Consider the following 27,881-nt stretch of genomic DNA (forward strand, 5'->3'; position numbering starts at 1 on the left):
GTGAGATGACATTTAATTTGAATTTCCAAACTGATCTGTAAAATTTCTCACGATCAATTCCAATCCCAGGGAAAGAACACTGTTCTATGAAATCATTCAGGGCTGAGTAACAAGGGATTTCCCCACCCAGATGGCAGCTTTTTTTTTCATTTCCACTGGCTTCAAATCTCTACTTTGCAACACCCCCAAAACTGATTGTAAATAACACAAGAATGCTAAAAAAAAAGAAAGAAAGAAAAATAGAAAATGCTGGAATAAGTCGGCAGGAAAGACAGCATCTGTGGAAAGAGAAATGTTCCCAGAATGAAGAGTCACAGATTAAACATTATTTGTTTCCCATTTGATGGAAGCTGTCTGACCTCATTTTCTGTTTTTATTTCAGTTTTTAGACCATCTGCAGTTTTCAAAAAATAGGAGCAGGACTAGACTTAACCTTCTCCACTACTGAGTAACATCAAAACAGATCTTATTCTTCTTCATGCAACACACATCAAAGTTGCTGGTGAATGCAGCAGGCCAGGCAGCATCTCTAGGAAGATGTACAGTCGACCTTTCGGGCCGAGACCCTTCGTCAGGACTAACTGAAGGAAGAGCTAGTAAGAGATTTGAAAGTGGGAGGGGGAGAGGGAGATCCAAAATGATAGGAAAAGACAGGAGGGGGAGGAATGGAGCCAAGAGCTAGACAGGTGATTGGCAAAAGGGATATGAGAGGATCATGGGACAGGAAGCCCGGGGAGAAGGAAAAGGGGGAGGGGGGGGAAAACCCCAGAGGATGGGCAAGTGGTATAGTCAGAGGGACAGAGGGAGAAAAAGGAGAGGGAGAGAAAGAATGTGTGTATAACTTCCGCTAATGCCCCAACTCCCCCTCGTACCCCATCAGTTATTTATTTATATACACATTTTATATATATAATTATCATCTTTAGGTATCCCATTTGAGAAAGGTAACTTGTTCCATCCGAGTCTATAAATTCTGAGGTCACTGCTGAGTAGTTTCTGAGATCCAGAGTCCCTGCCTTAGACAAACAGTTGGATCTTGATGTTGTGGATGTCAGTTCTGCTGCTTGCTTGCCCCTCTGTAGGCTCCCATTTGAGGAAACTGTAATGCATGGTGACTACTCTAATATTTTTCAGCAATCTGAACTGTCTCAGGTCAGAAATTCTCACAAGCCCTAAAGAATGTTGTATTTTTTCCAGAGATCTTTTGAGGACATGTGCAATGGGTCTTCATCCATAGACCTGCCTGAAGAGTGCTTGGAGTGGAATGTTTGTTTTGAGAGTCTGGCAGCGGATGTGGATGATGTGGCCTGCCCACTGGAACTGGTTATGGACAATCAGAACATCAAAGCTAAGACACTGCTGTTTCACAGATCCTGGCAACCAGTGGATTTAGGGATTTACAGAGGCAATGTTGGTGATATTTCCCCAGTGACTTGAAGTGATTATTGTAAAATGGTCTATGTATCTCATGAATCTGGTTCTGTGCTTGAGGTCTTGATCTTCAAATGTGCTTCTCCTCAGGCAGTGGAAGGCTTTATTCAATCTGTAAGGGTGTCTGCTCTCATCATTAATATCTGCCTTCACAGGGAGCTGATTCCCCAAATAGGAAAGATGACTCACATTAGCTAAAATCACATTGTTATGAGGTACTGTTGTGCAGCAGGGACATGTCACCTTGATTTAAAAAAGATATAGTATCATTGGAACAAGAAAGATTCACCAGGTTAATTCAAATGAGAAATATGATCATAAATGAGACAAGGAGATCTCAAAGGTTATGAACTTAAAGATTGAATTATCATTATGTGCTTCTATTGGACATTATTTCACTGCTGTAAATTCTCAAAATGTTGTCTTATAATTTGAAGTGTTTGTATAGTGAAAGTAGTGACATAATCTTACCAGGAGAATCTAAGAAATCCAGAGGCTGTGGAGTAGTATTTCCTTCTCCTGATTCTGAGGTGGTGACAGTAAAAAATATCATCCAAAAATTCCTTACCATCCTGTTTCAAATAAATAAGATGGGTTTATTACATTTGTTATATAGAAAACTTGTGATCTCATTGATTTTAAAATATTCATTAATTTTTCTTCCCTAACCTTAAGTTGATTATTAATATTCACTTTATTTTGGCCACTGAACTATCTATCCACAAATAAACCATCATCACCTTAACAGCTTGCAAATCAAGGTGCTGAAAGAAAGAATTCACCATCACCAAAATGTCTGTTAAACTATATTTACTGTATGCAGTACCTTGCATTGCTGCCTCTCCCATGTCCCTGTCACCTCCTACTATCTTCAGCTGTACCATCCCCACATCACTTCCAAAACCCAGGTCTGGTCAACTAATCAGCTATTTTTTCTGCACAACATATTAATCCCATGTCAAGGTTATTGGGAAAGTGAAACTACACCATATATGCAAAGGGTTGAACACTTGTGTTCATAGAGTCATACAGTCATAGAATCATAGAGCAATATGGCATGAATGAAGGCCACAGCCAATAAAGTCATTTCCTAATAGAAAAGATTATACATCCTAATTGTCCTGTCCTTCCCCCAAAAACCTGCAAATTATTATTTTTAAAAACCCTGAATGACTGTGAATCCTGGTTCACTATTGCTCTTTGTAAAAATGTCTTCCCCTTGCATTTTCTTTGGTCCATAACTACATTTCTACATCTCTGGCCAAAGATCTATCACTGGGGTATTTTTCCTCCACTTATCCCATCCAAACTAGCCCTGATCTGGTACATCTCAATCAAATCTTCTCTCATCTCTCTTTGCTTCAAGAACAGCATCTCATTTTAATTCAATCAAACCTCAGCTAAAATTGATCATCCCAAAACCATTCTAGTAATTTTTTCTGTACCCACTTCAGGATGTTAATATTCTTTCCAAAGTAGCATAATCAGAACCAAATGTAAATAGTTGCTGTAACGAGAGAGCTATGGATGGTGGTGAACCCAAGTGCAGAATAAGGTCTACAATTAACTCAGACTCGAAAAGACAACACGAACAAAATCCAAAGGCAAAATCACAGACAGTAGTTTTAGAAGTTGATCACCTACAATTGAGCGCTAAGTGATCAGCATGAGCCTTTAAGTACAGACTTTCCATGAAGGCATGTGGCAGGCAGTAATTCACAGTCTGAGTCTTAAAGGGACAGTGGCAGATAACCAGACTCTGGGGAATTGGAGTGCTGAAACTTTGAGGCCTGTTCAGCCAGGACCTTGACAGTAGTGGAACTAAACTTTCATATTGGTTCAACAGGTTTATATATACTACTTAGCTAAACACTTTACCTCAGCAGAGATCCAGGGCAGGATACGATATTTTCTTATGGACCTGATGGAGCTCCTCTCTTATTGAAACTGACTGAAAATTTCCCATAGGCTCCTCCCAGGAAACACAGCAATAGTTTTAGAAAACGGAAAACTAGACAACTAGTTAGTTAGTTGTTTGGTACAAGGCCCTTTCAAACTAACCATGGAACTTATTGAATTCTACAAATTTGGTAACATAGAGAGGAAAAACTATATCTATCTTAATATACTTTGCAATACCTTTTCTCACACTTACTACTTTCCAGCACCTGCTTCTGTGGAGCCTCTAAACTATACCACTCTTCCATAAATGGGTTAGAGGTAATCCCCTAAATCATAGGTGTGCCACTCTGGAAATATCTAAAACATACTATGCTTTAGGTCTACAGTGCGACCTAGAAGTTGTTACTGGGGCATGCATTGTTCTCACTTTCAAAGTTTGTGGGTGTTATTGTTTTAATCTAATAGTGCCAATTTCAGGTGATATTGTGACTCTGAGTGAGTGGGCAAAAAAATTTCAGATGTATTTTAATGGGAGGATATGCATTTGATAAGTGGAATAAAATGGTAGATTATTATTCAAATGGAAAAAGGCTGCATATGAGTGAAGAAGGTGCCCAAGTGCATGAATCACAAAATGTCAGCTGGCAGAGAGATAAGAATGCAAGTGACGTTTTGAACGTTACTTAAAATATTTGAGGGGTTGGAGCTTAGAAATGTGTAAATGTTGTGATTCATATTCCATGACATTGATATGTATTTTTAAACGGATATTGAGACATTTAAACAAGTAGGGTTTAAGGGATATTGTGTCCATCAACTGCTTAGTTATATTTTTAAAAAGATCATATCAGCTTATGTTTCTTTTAATTTATTTCCTTGGCACTGAAGTTGACAAAGCCATGAAATTCACTTCCCTTCAATGGGATGTAAATCATCTGAAATCTTACTTACAGTCATTTTCATTTACCTGTTAGCAGTTTTACGTCTACGTGTCATTCTGACACTTTTGCTATTGAAGCACTGTGCTTTCAATAAAGCTTCTGGACATTTGTGTTGCTTCTTGTGTTCGTTGTATAGTTCAGCTGTAGAGAGATCAAAGAGTGGAAAAAAAGTCCAGGGAATGTCTACCATAAGATATAATACAGGAGCAGAATTAGGCCATTTGACTCATTGAGTCTGCTCTGCCATTTCATCATGGCTGATCCAATTTTCCTCAGCCCCAATCTCCTGCCTTCTCCCAGTATCCCTTCATACCCTGACCAATCAAGAATCTATCAACTCTGCCTTAAATGTACATAAACATCTGGCCACCATAGCTGCCCTTGGCAGAGAATTCCACAGATTCACCACTCTCATGCTGAAGAAAATTCCTCCTCATCTAAAAGGACACTGCTCTGTTCTGATACTGTGTCTTCTGATCTTAGATTTTACAACCACAGGAAATATCCTCTTCACATCCACTCTATCAAGGCCATTCACCCATTCGATAGGTTTCAATGAGGTCAACCCTTATTCTTCTGAATTCTAGTGAGCACAAGCCCAAAGCCATCAAAAGCTCCTCAAGAGACAAGCCATTCAATTCTGGAATCATATTCGTGAACCTCTTTTGAACCCTCTTCAGTTTCAGCATATCCTTTCTAAGATAAGAAGCCCAAACCTGCTCACAATACTCCAAGTGAGACCTCACCAGTGCTTTATGAAGTTTCAACATTACATCCTTGCTTTATATTCTAGTCCTCTTGAAATGAATGCTAATATTGCATTTGCCTTCCTCACCACAGACTAAACGTGTAAATTAGATAGGACACAGGCCAAGGACGTCAAGGCAACAATTACTATCGATTCTGGTAGTTAGACACTGATGGAGCACAAGGAAGCAAACTGATTGGGAAGTCATTGGAAAAGGAGAGATAAAAGGGACTGGTTATCTGAAACTGTGAAATTCAGTATTGAGTCCCAAGGGCTCTATGGTAACCAGATTGGAGACCAATGACAGAGCAATTAAATTGGGAATGGAAAAGATAAATAAAATGGTAAGTTACTGAAAGCTCAAGGTCACTTCTGTGAACTTATCAAGAGTGCTCTGCAAAGCAGTTACCTAATCTGAATTTGGTTTCTTCAGTGTGAAGGACATGCTGTGAACACAATATGCGGGATATTCAATTGTAATAAATGCAAGTCAATTGTTTCACCTGGAGGGAGCTACTGTGTCCCTGAATTGTGGGAAAGAAAGAGATAAAAGGCTAGGTGCTGCCACTCCTGAACTTGCACAAGAAAGTGTCAAGAGATGGGGAGGGGTGCAGAGATATTTGCAGGGCATGGAAAAATGAATCAGGGAGGGAGTGGTTCCTTTGAAGTTAAAATGCTTACTAACATTTTAATGAGATTGTGCTGGCTGATCTGTAATATTGAGCAGATGGGGTGGAAAGTGAAGGCAAAAGGAACCCTAACTGCCTTCTGGCTGGGAAGAGAGCAATGATAGTGGCCATACAGGAAATAGAAAGTTTGAGAACAATGTAAACTAAGTTGGGGGAGACAAAGTAAGAAAATAGGAATACATCTCAAAAGCATAGGTATGGAAAGTCTCCTAGTCAGAGCTGATATCATCCAGAAACTGGAAAGGTGGAATAGGGTCTTTCTGGAAGCAGGTTAGGAAGAGGGTCAGCCAATAGAGCTGTGGTAGCTAATTAACTTAGACAGAATATTGGTAGTTAATTTAATTTCTAAAATTGAGATACACATTTAAGGAAAGGGAAGGGAAGAGCTGATATGGGCCAGTTGAGATGAGCAAGAAAGATAATGAAGTCTTTAAGCTCGCCATGAGGATAGGAAGTGACACAAAAAAAACTTAGTCGATTATATTGATAACTGTATTAGCGCTGCTTCCTGCACGCCTACAGAAATTTTTTAAAAAATCAATTATAATTTCCACGGTAATCTATTTCTTACCCCACAGATACTGCTTCACCTACTCAGTGCTTCCAAAACTATATTTTTGCTTCACCTTTGGCAAAAAAAACATGCTAGTATTGCATGGCTAAACGCACAGCTACTAGAAAAGTTTCTGTCTCACCTTGAAAAAAAATCTAATAATTTTCCGATTAATCGATCGAGTACATATCATGTTGCCATTTTCGCCATATTTTAAGTATAATTTATTCCTAATTGATATTACCAAGAAAACTGTTCAGCGGTTAACTTTGCTTCAGAAAATAATGTACTTAAATATTTAGCATAATTTTATCAAAGTACAACTTACACTAAAAGATATATTGATAACAAATAATTATTTGAACTGAGACAATGAACGGCACATTTATTACTTCAACTTGATACAATAACTTGTTACAATTGACGACGAAATATCGTTAAGCATCTCTAGTATATAATTTTATATAAGTCGTTTACTTGTATAGTTGTTGTCTATAGTTTGCAAGAATATTAAATTTATCATAATACCTTTTCCGTTGGATTTCTATGAGTCACTGCGATTATACACGATTACTTTCCAGCCCACTTGTTATTACCGGAGCTTTGCGGATTCGTTGCTTTAAGGCTTCATTTCACACCACCGATACGGCGATTGGTATCAAAAGGAAAATGGACGAAAGTCGACGTGGTGTATCATGTACTCTTAAAATTTTCTTTCCTATTTTATTTCCAATAATGCAAGTAAATGTACTATATAGTATTCATTCTTTAAGAAAAATGCTCATTTAGATGACAAAGTATATTTTCTGAGCTTTGAATATTTTTAAGCAAGGTAGCTCTCAGTAAGGAAATAAAAACAGATTATATCTTATATTTATTTCCTATGGTGCAGATTCTAAATTTTTAAAAATCTTCTTCAGACATCGCATTTACTACAGTGTATAAACAGGAAGTCGAAACTGGATGAGGGGAAACACTTAAATGTATCTTCTCTGTAATTATTATTCAAAGTGCCAAGTAGAAAAGTTCAAAGCAAAATTTTTATTATCAGAATATATACATGTCACCACAAAACCCTGAGTTTTTTTTATTGCGGACATACTTAGCAAATTTATAGAACAGTAAATTTAAACAAGATCAATTTTAAACAAACTGCGCAACATGCAAATATAAATAAATAGCAATAAATAACGAGAGCATGAAAAAAAAACAAGATAGAGTCCTTAAACTGAGACTATCGGTTGTGGAAACACCAAAAATAGAATGAATGTATTTATCTCCTTTTTTCCCCCCAAGAACCTTATGGTTGAGGGGTAATAACTGTTCTTGAACCTAGTGGTGCGAGTCCTACCTTCTACTTGATGGCCGTGTGATAAAAGACGTATGAGAAAAGAGCATGGCCTGGGTGGTGAGGATCTTTAATGATGGATGCTGTTTTTCTATGGCAACATTTCATGTTAATGTGCTCATTGGTTGGGCTTTACCCGTAATGTACTGAGTTGAACCACTACCGTTTGTGGGATTTTCCACTCAATGCAGCCAGTCAGTACACTTTCCACTTCATAGCTATAGAAGTTTATCAAGGTTTTTGATAACATGCTGAATCTCCGCAGGCTCCTGAGGAAGTAGAGGCGCTGTTGTGCTTTCTTTGCAATTATATTTATATGACGGGTCCAGGACACGTCCTCTGAGATAGTGACACCCAGGAATTTAAAGTTACTGACTTTCTCCACCTCTGATCCTCCGATGGGTACTGGATCAAGGACCTCTGATTTCCCTCTCTTGAAGTCGTAGTTCCTTGGTCTTACTGACATTGAGTGAGAGGTGGTTGTTATTACACCACACAGCCAAATTTTCAATTTAATTTTCATTATTAAATGAAGCATTGTTTTTCAGGAAATAAAATCTTAGTTTTATGGTTTTCATTGAGAAAAAATTGACACACCAGTTGCTGGATATCATTACCAATTTTTATTTTAGTTTTTAAATCAGATTTTAAATTTCCACATATTGACTGGGGCTCCCATACCACAAAAGGACAGCAAGAGACAAAATTGGTCCTTCGAAGATCAGTGTGTTAATCTATGTGTGGATCCAAAAAAGATGGATTTTTTTTGCACCTGTATTACTCAGGAAATGGACACAGAGTCTATAGGTGTACAACAATACTGCAGTGAGGTCATGGACTTTATACAGATTACAGAGGAGGTGGTCGTTGTTATCTTGAGACAAATTAAGTTGGATAAATTCCCAGGACTAGACAAGGTGTTCCCTTGGACCCTGTGGGAGGCAAGTGCATAAATTTCAGGGGCCCGAGCAGAGATATTTTTAAAATCCTTAGCCAGGGGTGAGGTGCTGGAGGATTGGAGGATAGCTAATGCTGTTTAAGAAAGGCTCCAAAACTAAACCAGGAAATTATAGACCAGCGAGCCCGATGTCAGTAGTGGGAAAGCTATTGGAAGGTATTCTAAGGGACAGGATATACAAGTATTTGGGACTGATTAGGCATAGTCAACATGGTTTGGGTGTGGTAAGTTCTGTCTAACAAATCTCAGAGTTTTTCAAGGATGTTACCAGGAAACGTGTTGAAGGCAAGGCAGTGGATATTGTCTAGATGGACTTTAGGAAGGCCTGTAACAAAGTGACACATGGAAGGTTGGTCAACAAGGTTCAGTCACTTGGAATTCAAAATGAGGTAGTAAATGGGATTAGACATTGGCTTCACAGAAGAAGCCAGAGATTGGTTGTAGATGGTTGCCTCTCTAACTGGAGGCCTGTGACTAGTGGTGTGTCATTGGGATTGGTGCTGGATCTGTTATTTGTCATCTATATCAATGATCTGGATGATAATGTGCTAAACTGGATCAGCAAATTTGTGGATGACACCAAGACTGAGAGTGTAGTGAACAGTGAGGAAGACTATCAAAGCTTGCAATGGGATAGGAACCAGCTATAAAAATGGATTGGAAAAAATGGCAGATGGAATTTAATGTATTCACGTGTAACGTGTTGCACTTTGGGTGGACCAACCAGTGAGCAATAGGACACTGCGGAGTGCAATAGAACAGTAGGGTCTGGAAATACAGGTCCACAATGCCACAAAAATGGTGTCACAGGGTTGTAAGGAAAACTTTGGCATATTGGCCTTCAGTTAGAGGGGTTGAAATGTGTCTATTTCAACACTAGGAGTAATAGGAATAAAGGGGATGAACTTAGAGCACGGATCACTACGCGGAACTACGATGTTGTGGCTGTTACTGAAACTTGGCTGGAGGAAGGGCAGGATTGGCTGATGCAGGTACCGGGGCTGAGGTGTTTTAAAAGGAATAGGATCGGAGGTAGAAAAGGGGGGGCGGGGGAAGTAGCATTACTGGTCAGGGATAGTATCACGGCTATAGACAGGGAGGACGCTGCAGAGGGAGTGTCCACTGAGTCGGTGTGGGTGGAAGTCAGAAATAGGAAAGGATCAATCACTGTGTTGGGAGTAGTCTATAGGGCCCCAAATAGCCTTCGGGACACCGAGGAGCAGATAAGCAGGCAGATTTTAGAATGGTGCAGGAAATACAGGGTTATAGTTATGGGTGATTTCAACTTCCCTCATATTGACTGGCACCTCCTGACTGCAAGGGGGAGAGATGGGGCTGAATTTGTCAGGTGTGTTCAAGAAGGATTCCTGACACAGTATGTGGACCGGCCGACGAGAGGAGAGGCCGTACTGTATCTAGTTCTGGGAAATGAACCTGGTCAGGTGGAAGACCTCTTGGTCAGGGAGCATTTCGGTGACAGTGACCACAACTCCCTTAGCTTCAGCATAGCTATGGAAAAGGATAAAAACAGACAAAATAGGAAAGTGCTTAACTGGGGAAGGGCTAACTATGAAGGGATGAGGCAGGAACTAGCGAGAGTAAATTAGAAACAGATATTCAAGGGTGAAAGCACAGAAGTAATGTGGAGGAAGTTTAGGGACCACTTGTGCTGGGTTCAGGATAGGTTTGTCCCACTGAGACAAGGAAAAAATGGGAGGAAAAGGGAACCGTGGCTGACGAAACACGTGAGGCAACTCGTCAAGAGGAAGGAGGAAGCATATGTTAGATACAAGAAGCAGGAGGGGCTCATGAGAAATATAGGGTAGCCAGGAAGGAGCTCAAGAAAGGATTTAGGAGAGCTCGGAGGGGGCATGAGAAGACCTTGGAATGTAGGATTAAGGAGAACCCCAAGGCGTTCTATGCGTATGTGAAGAACTGAAGGATGACAAGAATGAAGGTGGGGCCGCTAAAGGATAAAGAAGGTAACATGTGCCTGGAGGCGAAGGAGGTTGGGGAGATCCTAAATGAATACTTTGCTTCAGTATTCACAAGTGAAAAGGACCTTGATCAGGGTGAGGTCGAAATAGAACAGGCCTGTGTGCTGGACAATGTGGAGATTAAGGAAGAAGTGTTGGATCTTCTTAAAAACATCAAGATTGATAAGTCCCCAGGGCTGTATGTGATATACCCCAGGCTGCTGTGGGAAAAGAGAGAAGAGGTCGCTGGAGCAGTAGCTATGATTTTTGAATCCTCTTTGGCTGCAGGGGAGGTGCCGGAGGATTGGAGAATGGCAAATGTAGTTCCCTTGTTTAAAAAAGGTAATAGGGAGAATCCTGGGAACTATAGACTGGTGAGTCTTACATCGGTGGTCTGCAAACTATTGGAAAGGATTCTTAAGGATAGGATCTATGAGCATTTGGAGAAGTACAGACTACTCAAGGATAGTCAATATGGCTTTGTGAAGGGAAGGTCATGCCTCACGAGCCTAGTTGAGTTTTTGAAGAAGTAACAAAAGAAATTGATGAGGGTAGGGTGGTAGATGTGGTCTACATGGATTTTAGCAAGGCATTTGACAAGGTCCCTCACGAGAAACTCATCCACAAAGTCATGAGGCATGGGATCAGTGGAACCTTGGCTGTTTGGATAAAAAATTGGATTAAAGGAAGAAAGCAGAGGGTAGTAGTGGAAGGAAAGTATACTGCCTGGAGTTCGGTGACTAGTGGAGTGCCGCAAGGATCTGTCCTGGGACCCCTGCTCTTTGTGATTTTTATAAATGACCTGGATGAAGAGGCAGAAGGATGGGTGAGTAAGTTTGCGGATGACACAAAGATTGGAGGAGTTGTGGATGGAGCTGTAGGTTGTCAAAGGTTACAAGAGGATATAGACAGGATGCAGAATTGGGCAGAAAAGTGGCAGATGGAGTTCAATCCGGATAAGTGTGAGGTGATACATTTTGGAAGGACAAACCAGAAGGCTAAGTACAGGGTTAATGGTCGGTTACTTAAGAGTGTGGATGAACAGAGGGACCTTGGGGTTCAAATCCGTACATCCCTCAAGGTTGCTGCGCAGGTAGGTAGGATAGTTATGAAGGCCTATGGGATGCTAGGCTTCATTAATAGGGGGATTGAATTCAAGAGTAGAGAGGTCATGTTGCAACTCTACAAATCTCTGGTGAGACCACACTTAGAGTATTGTGTTCAGTTCTCGTCACCTCATTATAGGAAGGATGTGGAAGCTATGGAGAAGGTGCAGAGGAGATTTACCAATAAATTGTCTGGATTGGAAAACAAGTCTTATGAGGCAAGGTTAGCAGAGCTGGGACTTTTCTCCTTGGAGCGTAGAAGGATGAAAGGGGACTTGATAGAGGTCTACAAGATTATGAGAGGCATAGATAGGCTGGATAGCCAGTACCTGTTTCCCAGGGCATGAATAGCAAATACCAGAGGACATATGTAGAAAGTTAAGGGGAGACATCAGAGGTAAGTTTTGTTTTGTTTTTTTTTTTTGTACAGAGGGTTGTGGGTGCCTGGAATGACTTGTCAGGGATGGTGGTGGAGGCTAAAACATTAGGGGTATTTAAGAGCCTCTTGGACAGGCACTTGGATGAAAGAAAATAAAGGGTTATGTGGTAGTGTGGGTTTAGTACTTTTTTTTTAAGGAATATATGGGTCGGCACAACATCGAGGGCCAAAAGGCCTGTACTGTGCTGTCGTATTCTAGTGTCTAGTGTCTAGTGTCTAAATCAATGTAGTGAGTACAGGAGTTGGAATATTATGATGAAATTGTTTAAGACATTGGTGAGGTCTAATTTGGAGCAGGAAAAATGTAAATAAGGTGGAAGAGTGTGGAGAAAATTTACAAGGATGTTGTTGGGACTTGAAGGCTTGAGCTATAGGGAAAGATTGAATAGGTTAGGACTTTACTCCCTGGAACATAGAAGATTAAGGGGAGATTTGATAGATTTGGTATAAAAAATTATGAGGAGTATAAATAGGATAAGTGCAAGCAGGCTTAAGAGAAATTTTAATAGGAAGATGAATGGGAGAGGTATGGAAGGCTATGGTCTTTTCTACAGATATGAGAAAAGATGTGGTGGGATTAAGAAGGTTCTCAGATGTCAAGAACATAGCAATATTACACAGCCATTAACTATGGCAACTTAAAATTCCAGGATTTAAAATTTTGAGGGAAGTAAAATGGGAGAAGGTGTTGCACTGCTAGTCAAAGATTTATATTTGTCAGGACTGAGAGAGTTTATTCCGGAAAGGCTTTTTGTGTAAGTCCAGTGAAGGTCTCCATAAATAAAGAGGAGGTACATGATAACGTGATGGTCTTAAGCAAATGAACAGAAGAAATAGGGGTAGGAGCAAGCCATCTGGCCCGTTGAGCTTTCTCCACCTTCAATGATATGGCCGTGGACTCAACCCCACCTACCTGTCTTTTCCCTGTAACCCTTAATTCCCCCGCTATGAAAAAGTTATCTAACTGTGTCTTTAATGTATTTAATGAGGTTGCCTCTGCTGCTTCTCTGGGTGGAGAATGCCACAGATTCATTACTCTCCAGGAAAAGGAGTTTCTCCTCAGCTCTGACACAAATGTATTCCCCCATATTTTGGGGCTATGACTCCTAGTTCAAACATCACTCACCAGTGGAAACAAACCTCCTGCCTGTATCTCATCTATCCTTTACATATATCTTTTCTTATGTTTCTATGAAAGGGCTGGGGCTCAGGCTGAGACTTTAAATTCTTTGCTGGATGCCTAAGCTACCAGGTGACTGAAGGACAGCAAAAGTGTTCTCCTCCGCACCCCCCTGACCACAGCAGGGAAATATCTGGTTAGTAGTAAGGAAGATACTGAAAATATTTCTGAGGGAAATAATTAATGATCACTTCAGCCCACTTCCTTTCTAGCCCTCCTCCGTAGATGCTGCCTAACTTGCTGAGTTCCTCCAGCATTTTGTGTGTGTCACCTGTGTAACTCCGTCTGGACAATCTAACTGAATTCTTTGAAGAGGTTAACATGGTGTATTGATGAGCCCAGGATTAATTTTAGTAAGACCTTTGACAATGGTCAAGGTAAGACCATGATCCTGGAGGATTGTTGTTTTGTTTTTACTGTGTACTGTACCAGCAGTTACAGTTGAAATGACAAAATCTGCGACTGAAGGCACGTACAATATCGAACTTTTCCTACTCCTGATAGAAGATTACTGAGCTGAAACATTAGTTCCTTTTCCCATCCACAAATGGTGCCCAGCTTGCTGAATATTTTGAGCACAATGGCTTGTTACACACAGATGTGTACATCTGGTTAAGGTGTTGAACTGTGTTTACAGCACTGCACATACTTAACACTTCTGCATGTGTGTGGGCCCCTCAAAAGAAAATTCCAGAAGTAAGCAGTTAATTCTGAAAGTTATCAATATTTTTGATTAAAAAAAAATCTGTGTAATCTCCAAAATCATCATGTAATGTGCAGGAAAGTCCTGGACTTTAACTTTCAATATTATTCATTAAATTTAATGAAAATAAACTTCATTAATCCACTCTGAAAGCAGCATTTTAATTTTTACCACAGTTAATTTGTTTACACCTGCGACTGGTGTTAGCTGTGACCATGCTTTCTCACAGGAAACAGGATACGCTTGTGTCTAATGACCACATTTATCAAACAACAGCTACTTGAGAAGTTCCGTTGCACACGCTTAATGGTCTCATGAAATCCCCCATACCACTTTGTCCTTCCCCTAAAGGTTACAATAAGTATCATAATGGTAATGCTAACAGTAACTAATTTATGGAAGAGTTAATCACACTTTGCTCAGCATCCTACTTTTTTAGTTTCTTTGTTCACTTTCGGTCGTCATAACTGATCTGAATTTGAAGTTCCATGTATAACTTTAAAAAAACTACTAACTCCACCACCCCCACCATCCCCACTCCCCCCACAAACACCTGTTAGCCTCTACCTGCATGTAGGTAGGAGGGAAGGGAGGGAACGTCAACTCAGACCATGAGAGGCCTGCGTCAGGCATTTTCATGCCTTACAAGGCGCATATTGGAAGTCTGTGTGGGGCGCCACTCCTCGCACATAGCTAGGAGAAGGTCAGGCAAGTGGTCCAATTTATTGAAATGCGGTCTGGGCATTCCTTATCGTAGTATAGCAGAGGTCTAGTGTGTTAGGACCTTTGGTGCTACTGGTAATTGGGCAAGGTTTTCTTCAAACAAGGCTGATTGAAGTCCCTGACTATGATTGAAATGCGTCAGGGTGGACTGTTTCTTGACTGGAGAGGGCATCATGCAGTATCTCAAGCACTTGATTATAGTTGGCCACTAGTGGTATATAAACTGTGGTCAGGATTATGGAGGAGACTCTCTAGGTAAATAGAACAGCATTTGCCCGTTAGGTGTTCAAGGTTGTGAGAAACAAGTTCCCACCAAAATCACCACATCAGAGTAGCACCGGGAGTTTATCATGAAACACACACCTCCACCTTTGCCTTATCTGAATCAGCAGTTTGGTCCATATGGAAAATTGGGAAGCCTTCCAGTATGACGCTGTATCTGGCATGCAGGAAGAAAACCGAGTCTCATTCAGACATAGAACACAACAGTCCCTCATTTCCTTCCAATACAACAATCCTGCCCTCAACCCCTCAATTTTGTTCTCCAGCACCCGCTGGGTAGAGGAGGCCTCATGTCTATGTATTTCAGCCTGGCTTGGAGTTCACCCGGCCCTGCCTCACCTCCAGCCATTGTGATGAACTTTTGTCTACTTAAAGGAGCTGTACCTCCTTGGTCTGCTGAGTCTTTCAGGAGATCATGAAATGTGTGGATCATTAAGTTGATTTCAAAGTATATTGCATGAAGGGAGATTGCATATTGCAGATTGCAGTGAGAGTGATTCGAAAGCATGTTTTCAAGTATTGACCACAGCTCACAGAATGTTGCGGTGGTTTCCCAGCGCCATCGCTCAAGTATTGAGGAAGCAGGATTCTGCAGAAGGACTTAGATAGATTAAGAGAATGGGCAAAGAAGTGGAAGATGGAATATCGTGTAAGGTCCTGCATTTTGGTAGAAGGAATAAAGGTGTAGACCGGTGATTCCCAATGGGGCAGTTAAGTGTCCTGACGGGGCATTAGGGGAAATAGAGATCATCAGAGGATTTCCAAGATCCTTGGGGAGGGTGATAAGCAGCACCCTAACTTGAGGCACGATACCTGAGCAAACACTAGTAGAGCAGGGACTTCCAAAAAAAAAGGATAAAGCACTACAGGCCATGAGCAACTCATCATCACAACGCATCGGAAACTTGGCAATCTCCCAACCAAACAGACATCATTGGGGATGTATAAATTGGCAACCAGGGTGCCCAACAATTCCCCTTGATCGGCAGCATGGAATGAGTTCATGCAATTTAACAGTTAGTAAGTCAAGTACACCCTCTCAACTTTCTCTACAGATCTATGGAAAAGAGGTCACGCAACGATTCACTACTGACTGGAACAAAATATTGAAATAGAGCCAATCAGTGAACCCGCCAACTCCGAGGTTTCTTCTTGAGGTGTTCAGAATGACCTAGGCTTCATATGTGTGGTCAAAAACCATCTTTGGGGATTATGAGACCTTACGTGATTGGTCAATCATGCTAACTGGAGAAGATTAAAGGTAGCTTGCTGAATACCATCGCTATCCCGAGTAACATCCAGATTCCAATCTCAATCCTTGTCAAAGTAATTCTCACTGTTGTGATCACCTTCATCTTTGCCTTGCTTTTCCTTTGCCATCATTCCATCCATGTCAACTTGCTGCCATTGTCAACATCCAATAAGCATTCCCAGTTTGTGTTAAATTTTCTATTTTAATTAATCCCTATTAATAACGGATAAATATGTATGGTGCTACCTCTATGAGTCTGAAGATGGTGAAGCCTTGAATTCTAATCCTGCTAAGAAGCAGAAACTACAGAAAGTGCATCAATACAATTTTACATACCTGGAGTATGGCTGTACTCTGTTCCTGTCAGATCAGCAATGCCATGTGTCTTATTTATAGATCTATACTGCCTAATGAAGCCACGAAACCTTCAAGGTTACAGGAACACTTCCATAAAAAACACCCTGAAAAGACTACTTATGTTATTCCTCAGTTCCAGAAGATGAAAGGAGGATTTGAAAAGCATTGCACATTTGCCAAGAAAGCTAAAAATGACCTTGATAGTGGTCTCATTGCTTCTTATAACATCCCCAAAATGATAGCAAAGTGTGGAATATCTCATACAATTGGTGAAAGATTAATAATACCTGCTGTATCACAGTTCTAAAAATGGATACCAGTATTTTAAAATCAATACTTCTGAGTAATAACTGTAGTTCGTCATATTGACGAAATGAGTGACGACATTGAGTATCAAATATGCACAGAGTTACAAAAAACAGAACCATGGGATACAACTGGTTGAGTCAACTGTGCAAGACAACTAGGCATTGCTAATGCCATGTGTATGGTTTATCAAAATTGGAAAGTTTATGATGAGATTCCCTTTTGTAAAAAGCTAAAAACAAATATTAATGGAGAATCAAACTACAACAAGCTCAAAATGGATATTGAGGATAAAAGTATTCTGATTAGGAACATGATTTCTTGTGCAACAAATGGAGTGACATATATAACAGGCCGCCATGCTGGTTTAGTGGCATTTATGAAAAAATAAATTCTAAGCCTGTTTGCAATTCACTATCAACATCTCATAGCCAAAAACCTCAGCCAGTGCCTTTTTTCAAACATGACTCTGATAATATCTGCTATCAGTAAAATTAAAGTTCATCTATTAAACAGCAGAATATTTCACCAGCTATGCCAAAATAATGATGAAGAGTTTGAATGCTTGCTTCCTCACACTGAAATGCATTGGCTGTCAAAAGGCTGCTGCTTAAAACATTTCTCTGATCTTTTTGACACTGCTGTTGAAGTTTTGCTTTAAGTCATCAAGAGCTTGGGAAACAAGAATGTAAATCTACATGGAAATGTGCCATAATTCACCAATCTGTGTGACAAAATGAACATTCTAAACATGAAACTGCAGGGTGAGAATTTCAATTTAATCCAGGCAAAAAGAGAAGTGTCCACTTTTATCTGAAAATTGGAAATATATAAGTAAAACATTGGGAGAAGGATGTTCTCACAATCTTCCTGCATGAAAAGTATGGCATTCTCTTTCACGATGGTGATTTTCAAGAGTACTGCTTACACCTGAAGTCACTGAAGAAGGATTTTCACAATTGATTCAAGGATTTGAATGATCTGGAATTTCCACACTGGGTAATAACCCATTTGTTTGCAAGGTAGAAGAACGGGAAGAAAGCTTGCAAGAAGAAATTATCGAAATTCTGAATGATGAAGAAGTAAAAATGATTTTCAAATATGTCAGCTTTTGTGGTATGTGGCTACACTGTCATACAAAGTTTCCTGGTCTTTGGAGAAGAACCAAACTGCTCTTCATTGCTTTTCCATCCTCCTACCCTGTTAAAAAAAGGCTTCAGTGCAGTGAACCACATACTCGCAAAAATAACAGATTCCGCTTGGACATTGCTACACATGGGGACTTAAAGCTTTTGCTGTCATGTCTTGAATCAGATATTACAACTCTTGCTAAAAACCATCAAGCTCAAGGATCATATTGATATTAAAGCTGCTGTACAGTGCACAGATACTGTGTAAGCTAGGTTAAAGACAAATAGAAATTTAAAAAAAAATCATTTTTCTCATGCTAGCATATGGTAGACAAGATTTTACACTATGCAGGCGCCAGAAACTATATTGTGCCTAAGAGGAACATTGGCAATTATAAAGGTGGTTTAGGAGGGCATTGGCAATTATAAAGGTGCTTTAGGAGGGCATTGGCAAGAATGAACGTGCTTTAGGGAGGCATTGGGCTAAAAAAAAGGGTTAAAAGGGTTGGAAACACTGGTGTAGGCTAATCTCTAAACCTGGAGAAAACTCAAAAATAAGAGGTGCAAAATGACCATAATATCATAAGACAAAGGAGCAGAATTAGGCCATTTGGCCCATTGAATCTGCTCTGTCATTTCATCATGGCTAATCCATTTCCATTTCAACCTCATTCTCCTGCCTTCTCCCCATAACCATTCATGCCCCGACAAATCAAGAACCTACTAACCTCTGCCTTAAGTACACCCAATAACTTGGCCTCCATAGCCTCCTGTGGAAACGGATTCCACAGATTCGCCACACTCTGTCTAAAGAAATTCTTCCTTATTGCCATTCAAAAGGACTTCTCCCTATTCTGAAGCTGTGCTCTCTGGTACTAGACTCCCTCACCATAGAAAATATCCTCTCTATATCCACTCTATCTAAACCTTTCAACATTTGATGTGTCTCAATGAAATTCCCCCACGTTCTTCTAAATTCTGGTGAGTAAAGGTGCAGAACCACCAATCACTCCTCATATGATAAGCCTTTCATGCCTGAAAACATTCTCATGAACCTCCTCTGAACCTTCTCCAACGTTGGTACATCCTTTCTTAAATAAGCAGGCCAGAACTGCTCACATTACTCCAGCCTCACAAATGCTTTGGAAAACCTCAGCATTACTTCCTTGCTTTTATATTCTAGTCCTCTCAAAATGAATGCTAACATTGCATTTATCTTTCTCACCACTGACTCAACCCGCAAATTAACCTTTAGGGAATCCGGCATGAGAACTCCCAAAACCCTTTGCACATGGGATTTTGAATTTTCTCCCCATTTAGAAAATAGACTATGTTTTATTCCTTCTGCCAAAGTGCACAACCATACACTTCCTGACGCTATATTCCATCTGCCACTTCTTTACCCATTCTCCTAATCTGTCCAAGTCCTTCTGCAGCCTCATTGCTTCCTCAGCACTACCTGTCCCGCCACTTACCTTCGTATCATCTGCAAACTTGGTCACAAAGTCATCAATTCCATTATCTGAATCATTGACATACAGCATAAAAAGAAGTGGTCCCAACACTGACCACTGTGGAACACCACTAGTCACCAGCCGCCAATCAGAAAATGTACCCTTTATTCCTTCTCTCTGTCTTCTGTTAATCAGACAATGCTCTATCCGTGCTAGCATCTTTTGTGGAACACCATGGATGCATGTCTTGTTAAGCAGCCTCTCATGTGTGGCATCTTGTCAAAGGCCTTCTGAAAATTCAAGTACACAACATCCACCAATTTTCCTTTGTCTATCCTGCTTGTTATTTCTTGAAAGGATTCAGACAGACTTGTCAGGCAAGATTTTCCCTTATAGAAACCATGCTGACTTTGGCCTATTTCATTATGTACCTCCAAGTACCCTGAAACCTTTACTCCTAACAATCAACTCAAACATCTTCCCAACCACTGAGGTCTGTCTAACCGGCCTATAATTTCCTTTCTTCTGCCTCCCTCCTTTCTTGAGGAGTGGAGTGTCATTTGCAATTTTTCAGTCTTCTAGAACCATTGCAGAATCTATTCATTCTTAAAAGATCTTTACTAATATCTCCATAATCTCTTCAGCTCCCTCTTTCAGAACCCAGGGGTATAGTCCATTTGCTCCAGGTGATTTATCTACCTTTAGACTTTCAGTTTCCCAATCACACACTCCATTGTAATAGCAATTGAACTCACTTTTGCCTTCTGAAACTCTGGAATTTCCAACATACTGCAAGTGTCCTCCACAGTGAAGACTGATGCAAAATACTTATTCCATTCATCTAACATTTCCTTGTCCCAGATTATTTCCGCTCCAGCATCATTTTCCAGCAGTTCAATATCTATTCTTTTACTCTTTATATATCTGAAAAAACTTTTGATACCTGGACAACACAAACACCTATGTCAGGACGCTGTTCATCGACTATAACTCAGCATTTAGTACCATGATTCCCACAATCCTGATTGAGAATTTGCAGAACCTGGGCCTCTGTACCTCGATCTGCAATTGGATTCTTGACTTCCTAACTGGAAGACCACAATCTGTGAGGATTGGTGATAACGTCTCCTCCTCGCTGACAATCAACACTGGTGCACCTCAGGGGTGTGTGCTTAGCCCACTGCTCTACTCTCTATATACACATGACTGTGTGGCTAGGAATAGCTCAAATAACATCCGCAGCAGCAACCTGGCACACAACGTCAGTAAGACAAAAGAGCTGATTGCGGAGTTCAGGAAGGGTAAGACGAAGGAAAACATACTAATCCTCATAGAGGGATCAGAAGTGGAGAGAGTGAGCAGTTTCAAGTTCCTGGATGTGAAGATCTCTGAGGATCTAACCAGGTCCTAACATATTGAAGTGGTTATAAAGAAGGCAAGACAGTGGCTATACTTCATTAGGAGTTTGAAGAGATTTTGGGTGTCAACAAAAACACTCAAAAACTTCTATAGATGTACCGTGAAGAGCATTCAGACAGACTGCATCACTGTCTGGTATGGGGGGGGGGGGCTACTGCACAGGACCAAAAGAAGCTGCAGAGGGTTGTAAATATAGTGAGCTCCATCTTGGGTACTAGCCTACAAAGAACCTAGGACATCTTTAGGGACCCGTGTCTCAGAAAGGCAGCGTCTATTATTAAGGACCTCCAGCACCCAGGGCATGCCCTTTTCTTACTGTTACCATCAGGTAGGAGGTACAGAAGCCTGAAGGCACATACTCAACGATTCAAGAACAGCTTCTTCCCCTCTGCCATCTGATTCCTAAATGGACATTGAACTCCTGAATACTACCTCACTTTTTAAAATATATATTATTTCTGTTTTCTGCATGATTTTAATCTATTTAATATATGTATACTGAAATTTATTTATTTATTCTTATTATTTTTTCTTCTATATTATGTATTGCATTGAACTGCTGCTGCTGCTGTTAACAAATTTCATGACACATGCCAATGATAATAAACCTGATTCTGATTCATATTGCAATTTGCTGAAATAGCTTTTGTAATGAAGTAAGAATATAATTATAATCAATCCTAAACTGAACAAAGATTAAGTGGTTGCTGCTTAGGAGGAAAGCAACTCACACCTTGAGACTAAAAATCCATTGGTTTGCAAGCTAGTCTGCAAGAACTATGGTAAATACTGCTCCTCAACCTAACTGGTTCTATTATCTGTTCAATCACAGCCAGAGACTTTACTGTATTCTTATGGTTTCATACACTCCTCACCTTAGGAACAGGCTAGTCCATTAACATCTCCATCTTGATCATGGCCCAGCTGCCGCTGAAATCCTCACCCAATTTCCTTATTAACCCCAGATATTTTTCAGTAACATCTCCATCTTGATCATGCCCCAGCTACTGCTGAAATCCTCATCCAATTTCCTTATTAACCCCAGATATTTTTCAATGCTCTCTTCATCACCTTTGAACATCCAGAAATTTCAGCTGATTCAAACTTTTGCTGTCTGTATCCTAGTTCACACTGTCACTTTTACCTCATAGCCTCTTTTAACCTACACTTTGCTTAAAAATTATTTTTTCAGACTTTGGATGTGTTATCAGCATGGTCACCATTTATTGCTTATTCCTAATTGCCCTTGAGCTGGCAGAGATTAGCTATCTTTTTGAACCACTGCATTTCTGCTGGAGGTTGTCCAACAGTGCAACAGTGCAGCTACACTGGGAGCTCCAAGATTTAGACCCAGTGACAATGGGGTACTGATGGTATATTTCCAAGTCAGACAGCGTGTAAGACTTGCAGTGGAGAGAAGACCTGCAGGTGTAGCGTTGCCATGCACCTGCTCACCTCATCCTTACTGATGACAGAGACCATAGGTTTGGGAATAGTTTGGGTGGGTAAATGCAGCATATTTTGTAGATAGTGCACACTTCAAATACAGTGCACCAGAGGTGGAGGGTATCGATTGATAGGGTACCAATAGGTTGTTTTGCCCTAATGATGTCAAGCTTTTTTCAGAACCTTTGGCACTGAATTCATTCAGGCAAGTGGAGAGTTTACCATCACACTCACTCTCAATTTGTGCATTGTAGGTTGTTAGAGGTGTCTTGAGGTGTCACAGCATAGAAAGCCTCTGAGTTGCACTCCCTTATCCTCTCTCTTCCAAATTGAATGTTCTCACTTCCTAAACACAATTTTCCTTGAACACAAACCAAACTGCTGCAGTGACAGGCATTCACTTGACCATACCATCTCACTTGGTTTCTCCAAGGTCTGATGGCACTAACAATATTACTTTTGAACACTGGGAAACTTCAGCATCTACATTCCATCAACACTTTGCCTCGTATACTCCAAAGATTTCCAGTTGCTTATAACTACTGTGCATAATCTAATTTTATACTACTGAGCTTTTAAACTTAATTTTTCCTCGATCACATACAGGTGCAGATTTTCTTAAATACTCCCTTAGCTGTTCTTTGGGGCCATGAATAATTTGTGTCCACTCCACTTCTGTGACTTTAGAGGTGGTTGGTGAGATCTGAATTTGGAATAGATCCTACCACTTATGGGGTAGGATGTGCTGGCATGCTGGTAGGTGATTAGTATGGAGGTGGTGCTTTGCTTTTGCCATTTTAGTTAAGCCTCTACTTGCTCCTGATGAAGAGATTCTAGATTGTCCATGCTTGCATTCAATTTTCTCAACATATAAAGTAAACACAGGAAAAAATGGCATCAAAAAAAATTGAAAAAGCTGCAACTTTCCCCGATTCAGTCTTGCAATACACGGTAGCAAATTGACTCAAGTTCTGCAACTAAACTTAGCACAAGAACAAGAGTAATTTCCAAAGCATAAATGTCATAGCCTCTCAGGAAGTCCCTGCTCTACCACTAGACACAGGGAGTTTAGCAATGGAATGAAACATTAAAATAGCTTATGGAGCTTGGCCAATAAGTTTGAGATTTTTGTACTGTTACTTACTCCAGACTACTGCCAAAATCCAGCAAATCTATTCTTTTAATTCTGTTAACTGCATCTTGGTATGAAAAGCCAATATTTGTAACTGTTATAGTCACAGTCATACTTTATTGATCCTGGGGAAAATTGGTTTTTGTTGCAGTTGCACCATAAATAATTAAATAGTAATATGTAAATTATGCCAGGAAATAAGTCCAGGACCAGCCTATTGGCTCAGGGTGTCTGACCCTCCAAGGGAGGAGCTGTAAAGTTTGATGGCCCCAGGCAGGAATGACTTCCTATGACACTCTGTGTTGCATCTCAGTGGAATGAGTCTCTGGCTGAATGTACTCCTGTGCCCAACCAGTCAATCCAATGTAGTGGATGGGAGACATTGTCCAAGATGGCATGCAACTTGGATAGCATCCTCTTTTCAGACACCACCGTCAGAGAGTCCAGTTCCATCCCCACAACATCACTGGCCTTATGAATGAGTTTGTTGATTCTGTTGGTGTCTGCTACCCTCAGCCTGCTGCCCCGCACACAACAGCAAACATGATCGCACTGGCCATCACAGACTCGTAGAACATCCTCAGCATCGTCCGGCAGATGTTAAAGGACCTCAGTCTCCTCAGGAAATACAGACGGCTCTGATCCTTCTTGTAGACAGCCTCAGTGTTCTTTGACCAGTCCAGTTTATTGTCAATTTGTATCCCCAGGTATTTGTATCCTCCACCATGTCCACACTGACCCCCTGGATGGAAACAGGGGTCACCGGTACCTTAGCTCTCCTCAGGTCTACCACCAGCTCCTTAGTCTTTTTCACATTAAGTTGCAGATAATTCTGCTTACACCATGTGACAAAGTTTCCTACCGTAGCCGTGTACTCAGCCTCATTTCCCTTGCTGATGCATCCAACTATGGCAGAGTCATCAGAAAACTTCTGAAGATGACAAGACTCTGTGCAGTAGTTGAAGTCCGAGGTGTAAATGGTGAAGAGAAAGGGAGACAAGACAGTTCCCTGTGGAGCCCCAGTGCTGCTGATCACTCTGTCGGACACACAGTGTTGCAAGCACACGTACTGTGGTCTGCCAGTCAGGTAATCAAGAATCCATGACACCAGGAAACATCCACCTGCATCGCTGCCAGCTTCTCCCCCAGCAGAGCAGGGTGGCTGGTGTTGAATGCACTAGAGAAGTCAAAAAACGTGACCCTCACAGTGCTTGCTGGCTTGCCCAGGTGGGCGTAGACACGGTTCAGCAGGAAGACGATGGCATCCTCAACTCCTAGTCGGGGCTGGTAGGCGAACTGGAGGGGAGCTAAGTGTGGCCTGACCATAGGCCGGAGCAGCTCCAGAACAAGTCTCTCCAGGGTCTTCATGATGTGGGAGGTCAATGCCACCGGTCTGTAGTCATTGAGGCCGCTGGGGCGCAGCGTCTTCGGCACAGGAACGAGGCAAGACGTCTTCCACAGCACAGGAGCCCTCCAGAACCTCAGGCTTAGGTTGAAGACATGGCGAAGTACTCCACATAGCTGATCACTTGTCACTCAATTTCTCATTTTGTTCAGGTTATTCTCTTTGACAGGTTCATTACCTACAGTGTTCTCATTGAATTAAAAGAGACAACTGAAACATTTTCATCCTGTCAATATACAGTATAAGGATTTATTCAATACACAGTTGGCTTGCCAATATGTAAAATGTATAAATAAGGATGATGAAAAATCACAAAAAGTGATTTCCTGCTGTAGCAGGTTCCAAGTTTATGCACTTTGCATCTGAGGAAAGTCAGATACTTTTCACAATCTTTGTGTTTTCTAAAATAAGGTTTTTTTTAAAAATATGGAGAGATTCATGTACAAATTAAACTAATGTGCAAAAACTTTACTTTAATAGAACTGACCTGCAGTTTTCGAGAATTCTTCCATGCTTCTCTTTCTTCTTCATTGAATTGAAATGAGAGCGTTTCAATAGCTTGCATATATAATAAACTGTATAAAACTTTCACAATACAGGTAAAATGTTCCGCAAAATAAGAAAAACTCCGGGTAAAACTTCTGAACACTGAGCAGTGTATATAACTGATCCTCGTCAAGAGTTCATATTTAAATAGTACGTAAAGAGAACAATTTCACCAAAGGTTAGATCTCAGGATCTTACATTACCAGTTATGCAGCTGTACCACACAGTGATATTCATAAATGTAAATACACATTCAGAGTGTAGGACAAAACACAATGGTCCTGAGCGACTTAGAATGGTGAAGTTTAGCAGTTTAAAAAAAAAGCCATTGGTGAATTCTTCTTCTGCAGCAGATGACATGAAGTGGAGTGAAAACGTTAGAGAAATTATAGAGGTTGAAGGAGACTGTTTTGGTACCAGAGTAAATTAAGGTTCAAATCTCAATTTGGGATCAAATATGACAGAATGGCTGCAAATGGCCTAACTCATTTTTAGATATTTGCCAAAGGAAGATGGTGTCAGAGCTGGAGAAAGGAATTTGTGATGATAAGCAAACATGATAGATTTTCTCTTCTTGGAGGAGATCACTGGATTCAGACACACAAACAGATAATTTTGATCAGTACAGAGATCCAGGGGTGTTGCCAATGATGAGGTTATGCATGCATGTTTCAACTGGTGTCACATTTTCCAATGGTCTTGTTAAGGGACTGCACATAGGTTATAGCAGAGGCTTGTGCAGAAATAGCAATAAAGTTACTAAAGTTGGTCATCTTTATCAGTTACTACACAAAATCTTAATAAATGCCCATGACAACAACCGGAACAATTTTCCCTTTCTCAGATGTCTTTCTCAGCAAAGGCAGCCATCAGTGATGAAACTCACCTTATCCTTCAGTGTGACAGCACGCTTTTGGCTACCTCAGTAAGAGTATTTAAAGGTCAAGAACTCAAACCTAGTACAATGTAACAGCAACAGTCACCTTTATGCTTCTGAGATGTGGACTGCCTGGCAGTACCGTGAAGCGTATTCCCGTTAGAGTGCAGGGCAAGGCTGGTGAGAGTAGGAACTGTGAATTATGAGGGATATTGAGACTGTAGTCAGGTTTAGACAGCTGGAATTAAACGAACCCCTGAAGATATACAGGAAACACTGTGTACTTAAAAAGGAAATCAAAAGGGCAAAACTAAAGCATGAGGTAAGTTTGGCAAAGAAGATTAAAGAGAAACCAAAGAGATATTTTGGAGTATATTAAGGAGAAGGGAGTGTGAAGAGGCATGCCTCCCTTCATCAGTCAGGACATTCAGCATAGAAGCTGGGTGGTTATGTTGCTCTTGTATAGGAAGTTGATGAGACTACATTTGGAATATCGTGTTCAGTTTTGGTTGCCATGCTACAGCAAAGATGCTACAAACAATGCAAAGGAAATTTATGAGTATGCTGCCAGAACTCTGTGGACTGAGTCATGGAGAGAGGTTGATGCTGGGACTATTCAATGGAGTGTAAAAGAATCAGGGATAACCTCATAAATGTTCAATGGGGTGAACATACACAGTCCCTTTGGAGTGAAGGAAACAGGAAATGGAGCACACTGATTTAAGATGAGGGGGGAAAGATTCAATAGGAACCTCAGGGTCACCTTTTTCACCCAGAGGGTGATCTATACATGGAGTAAGCCACCAGAGAAAGTAGCCGAGGACAGGTACAGGAATAGGAAGGGTTTAGAGAGATATGGGACAAACATAGGCAAATGCAACAAACTTAGGTGGGCATCTAGGTTGGCATGGGCCAGTGAATCGAAGAGCGGTATGATTCTAAGATTCTAACACAAAGCACCAGAGAGAACTGCCAAATATGTCTGTAAAATCTTCTAAATTAAATGGCAAGATAAACAAACTAACATCAGAGTCCTCTTCTAGGTCAAGATCCCCAAATTCAATTACACTCATCAACAAACAGGTTCAAGCTTGATACCAAACTCTTAAAATAGGAATTTTATGTTGAAGCCCGTCTTGGCAAGAGACTAGTAGGGTAAATAATTCAAAAGTGTTCTTAATGCCTCCTTGAAAAAGTATAGCATATTTTACCAACTAATGAGAAAGTCTTGCTCATGAGTGGTTAAAACAAAACATTCAGAAAATGACATAAAGATATTCTGATGTGCATAAATATTTTGACCAGCTATTTTAATTCCAATCCCCACTCCTATTACAACATATTGGTTCATGGCTTCCTCGACTGCCAGTATCAGGTTTGAGGAGCAACAACTCATATTCCGTCTAGGCAACCTCCAACCTGCTGACATGAGCATTGATTTCTCTAACTTCCGGAAACTTTTCCTACTTCCCACTCTGGAACATCATTTTATTTCTTCACTTCTCCTTACCTATCTATCACCTCCCCTAATGCCCCTCCTCTTTCCCTTTCTCCATTGTCCACTCTTCCCTCCTATCA

At 40.6% G+C, this 27,881-nt stretch overlaps 1 protein-coding gene across 3 annotated transcripts in view; it reads right to left on the minus strand.

The window, feature by feature from the left end:
* LOC140200227 (interleukin-18 receptor accessory protein-like) overlaps positions 1-7,719 on the minus strand; it is a 37,299-nt gene extending 29,580 nt beyond the window's left edge. For 2 of the 3 annotated variants that reach the window (XM_072263230.1, XM_072263229.1), the window contains exons 1-4: positions 7,616-7,719; positions 6,793-6,982; positions 4,301-4,415; positions 1,903-2,003 (exon numbers count right to left, since the gene is read on the minus strand). In XM_072263230.1, coding sequence (XP_072119331.1) covers positions 1,903-2,003; positions 4,301-4,329 — 130 coding nt within the window. In that variant the 5' untranslated portion in view covers positions 4,330-4,415; positions 6,793-6,982; positions 7,616-7,719. The remainder of the gene's footprint in view (positions 1-1,902; positions 2,004-4,300; positions 4,416-6,792; positions 6,983-7,615) is intronic. The other variant, XM_072263232.1, reaches the window with a different exon arrangement.
* Between the last annotated feature and the right edge of the window lie 20,162 nt (positions 7,720-27,881).

Source organism: Mobula birostris, chromosome 7 (genome assembly GCF_030028105.1).
Source record: "Mobula birostris isolate sMobBir1 chromosome 7, sMobBir1.hap1, whole genome shotgun sequence".
NCBI classification, from domain to species: Eukaryota; Metazoa; Chordata; class Chondrichthyes; order Myliobatiformes; family Myliobatidae; genus Mobula; species Mobula birostris.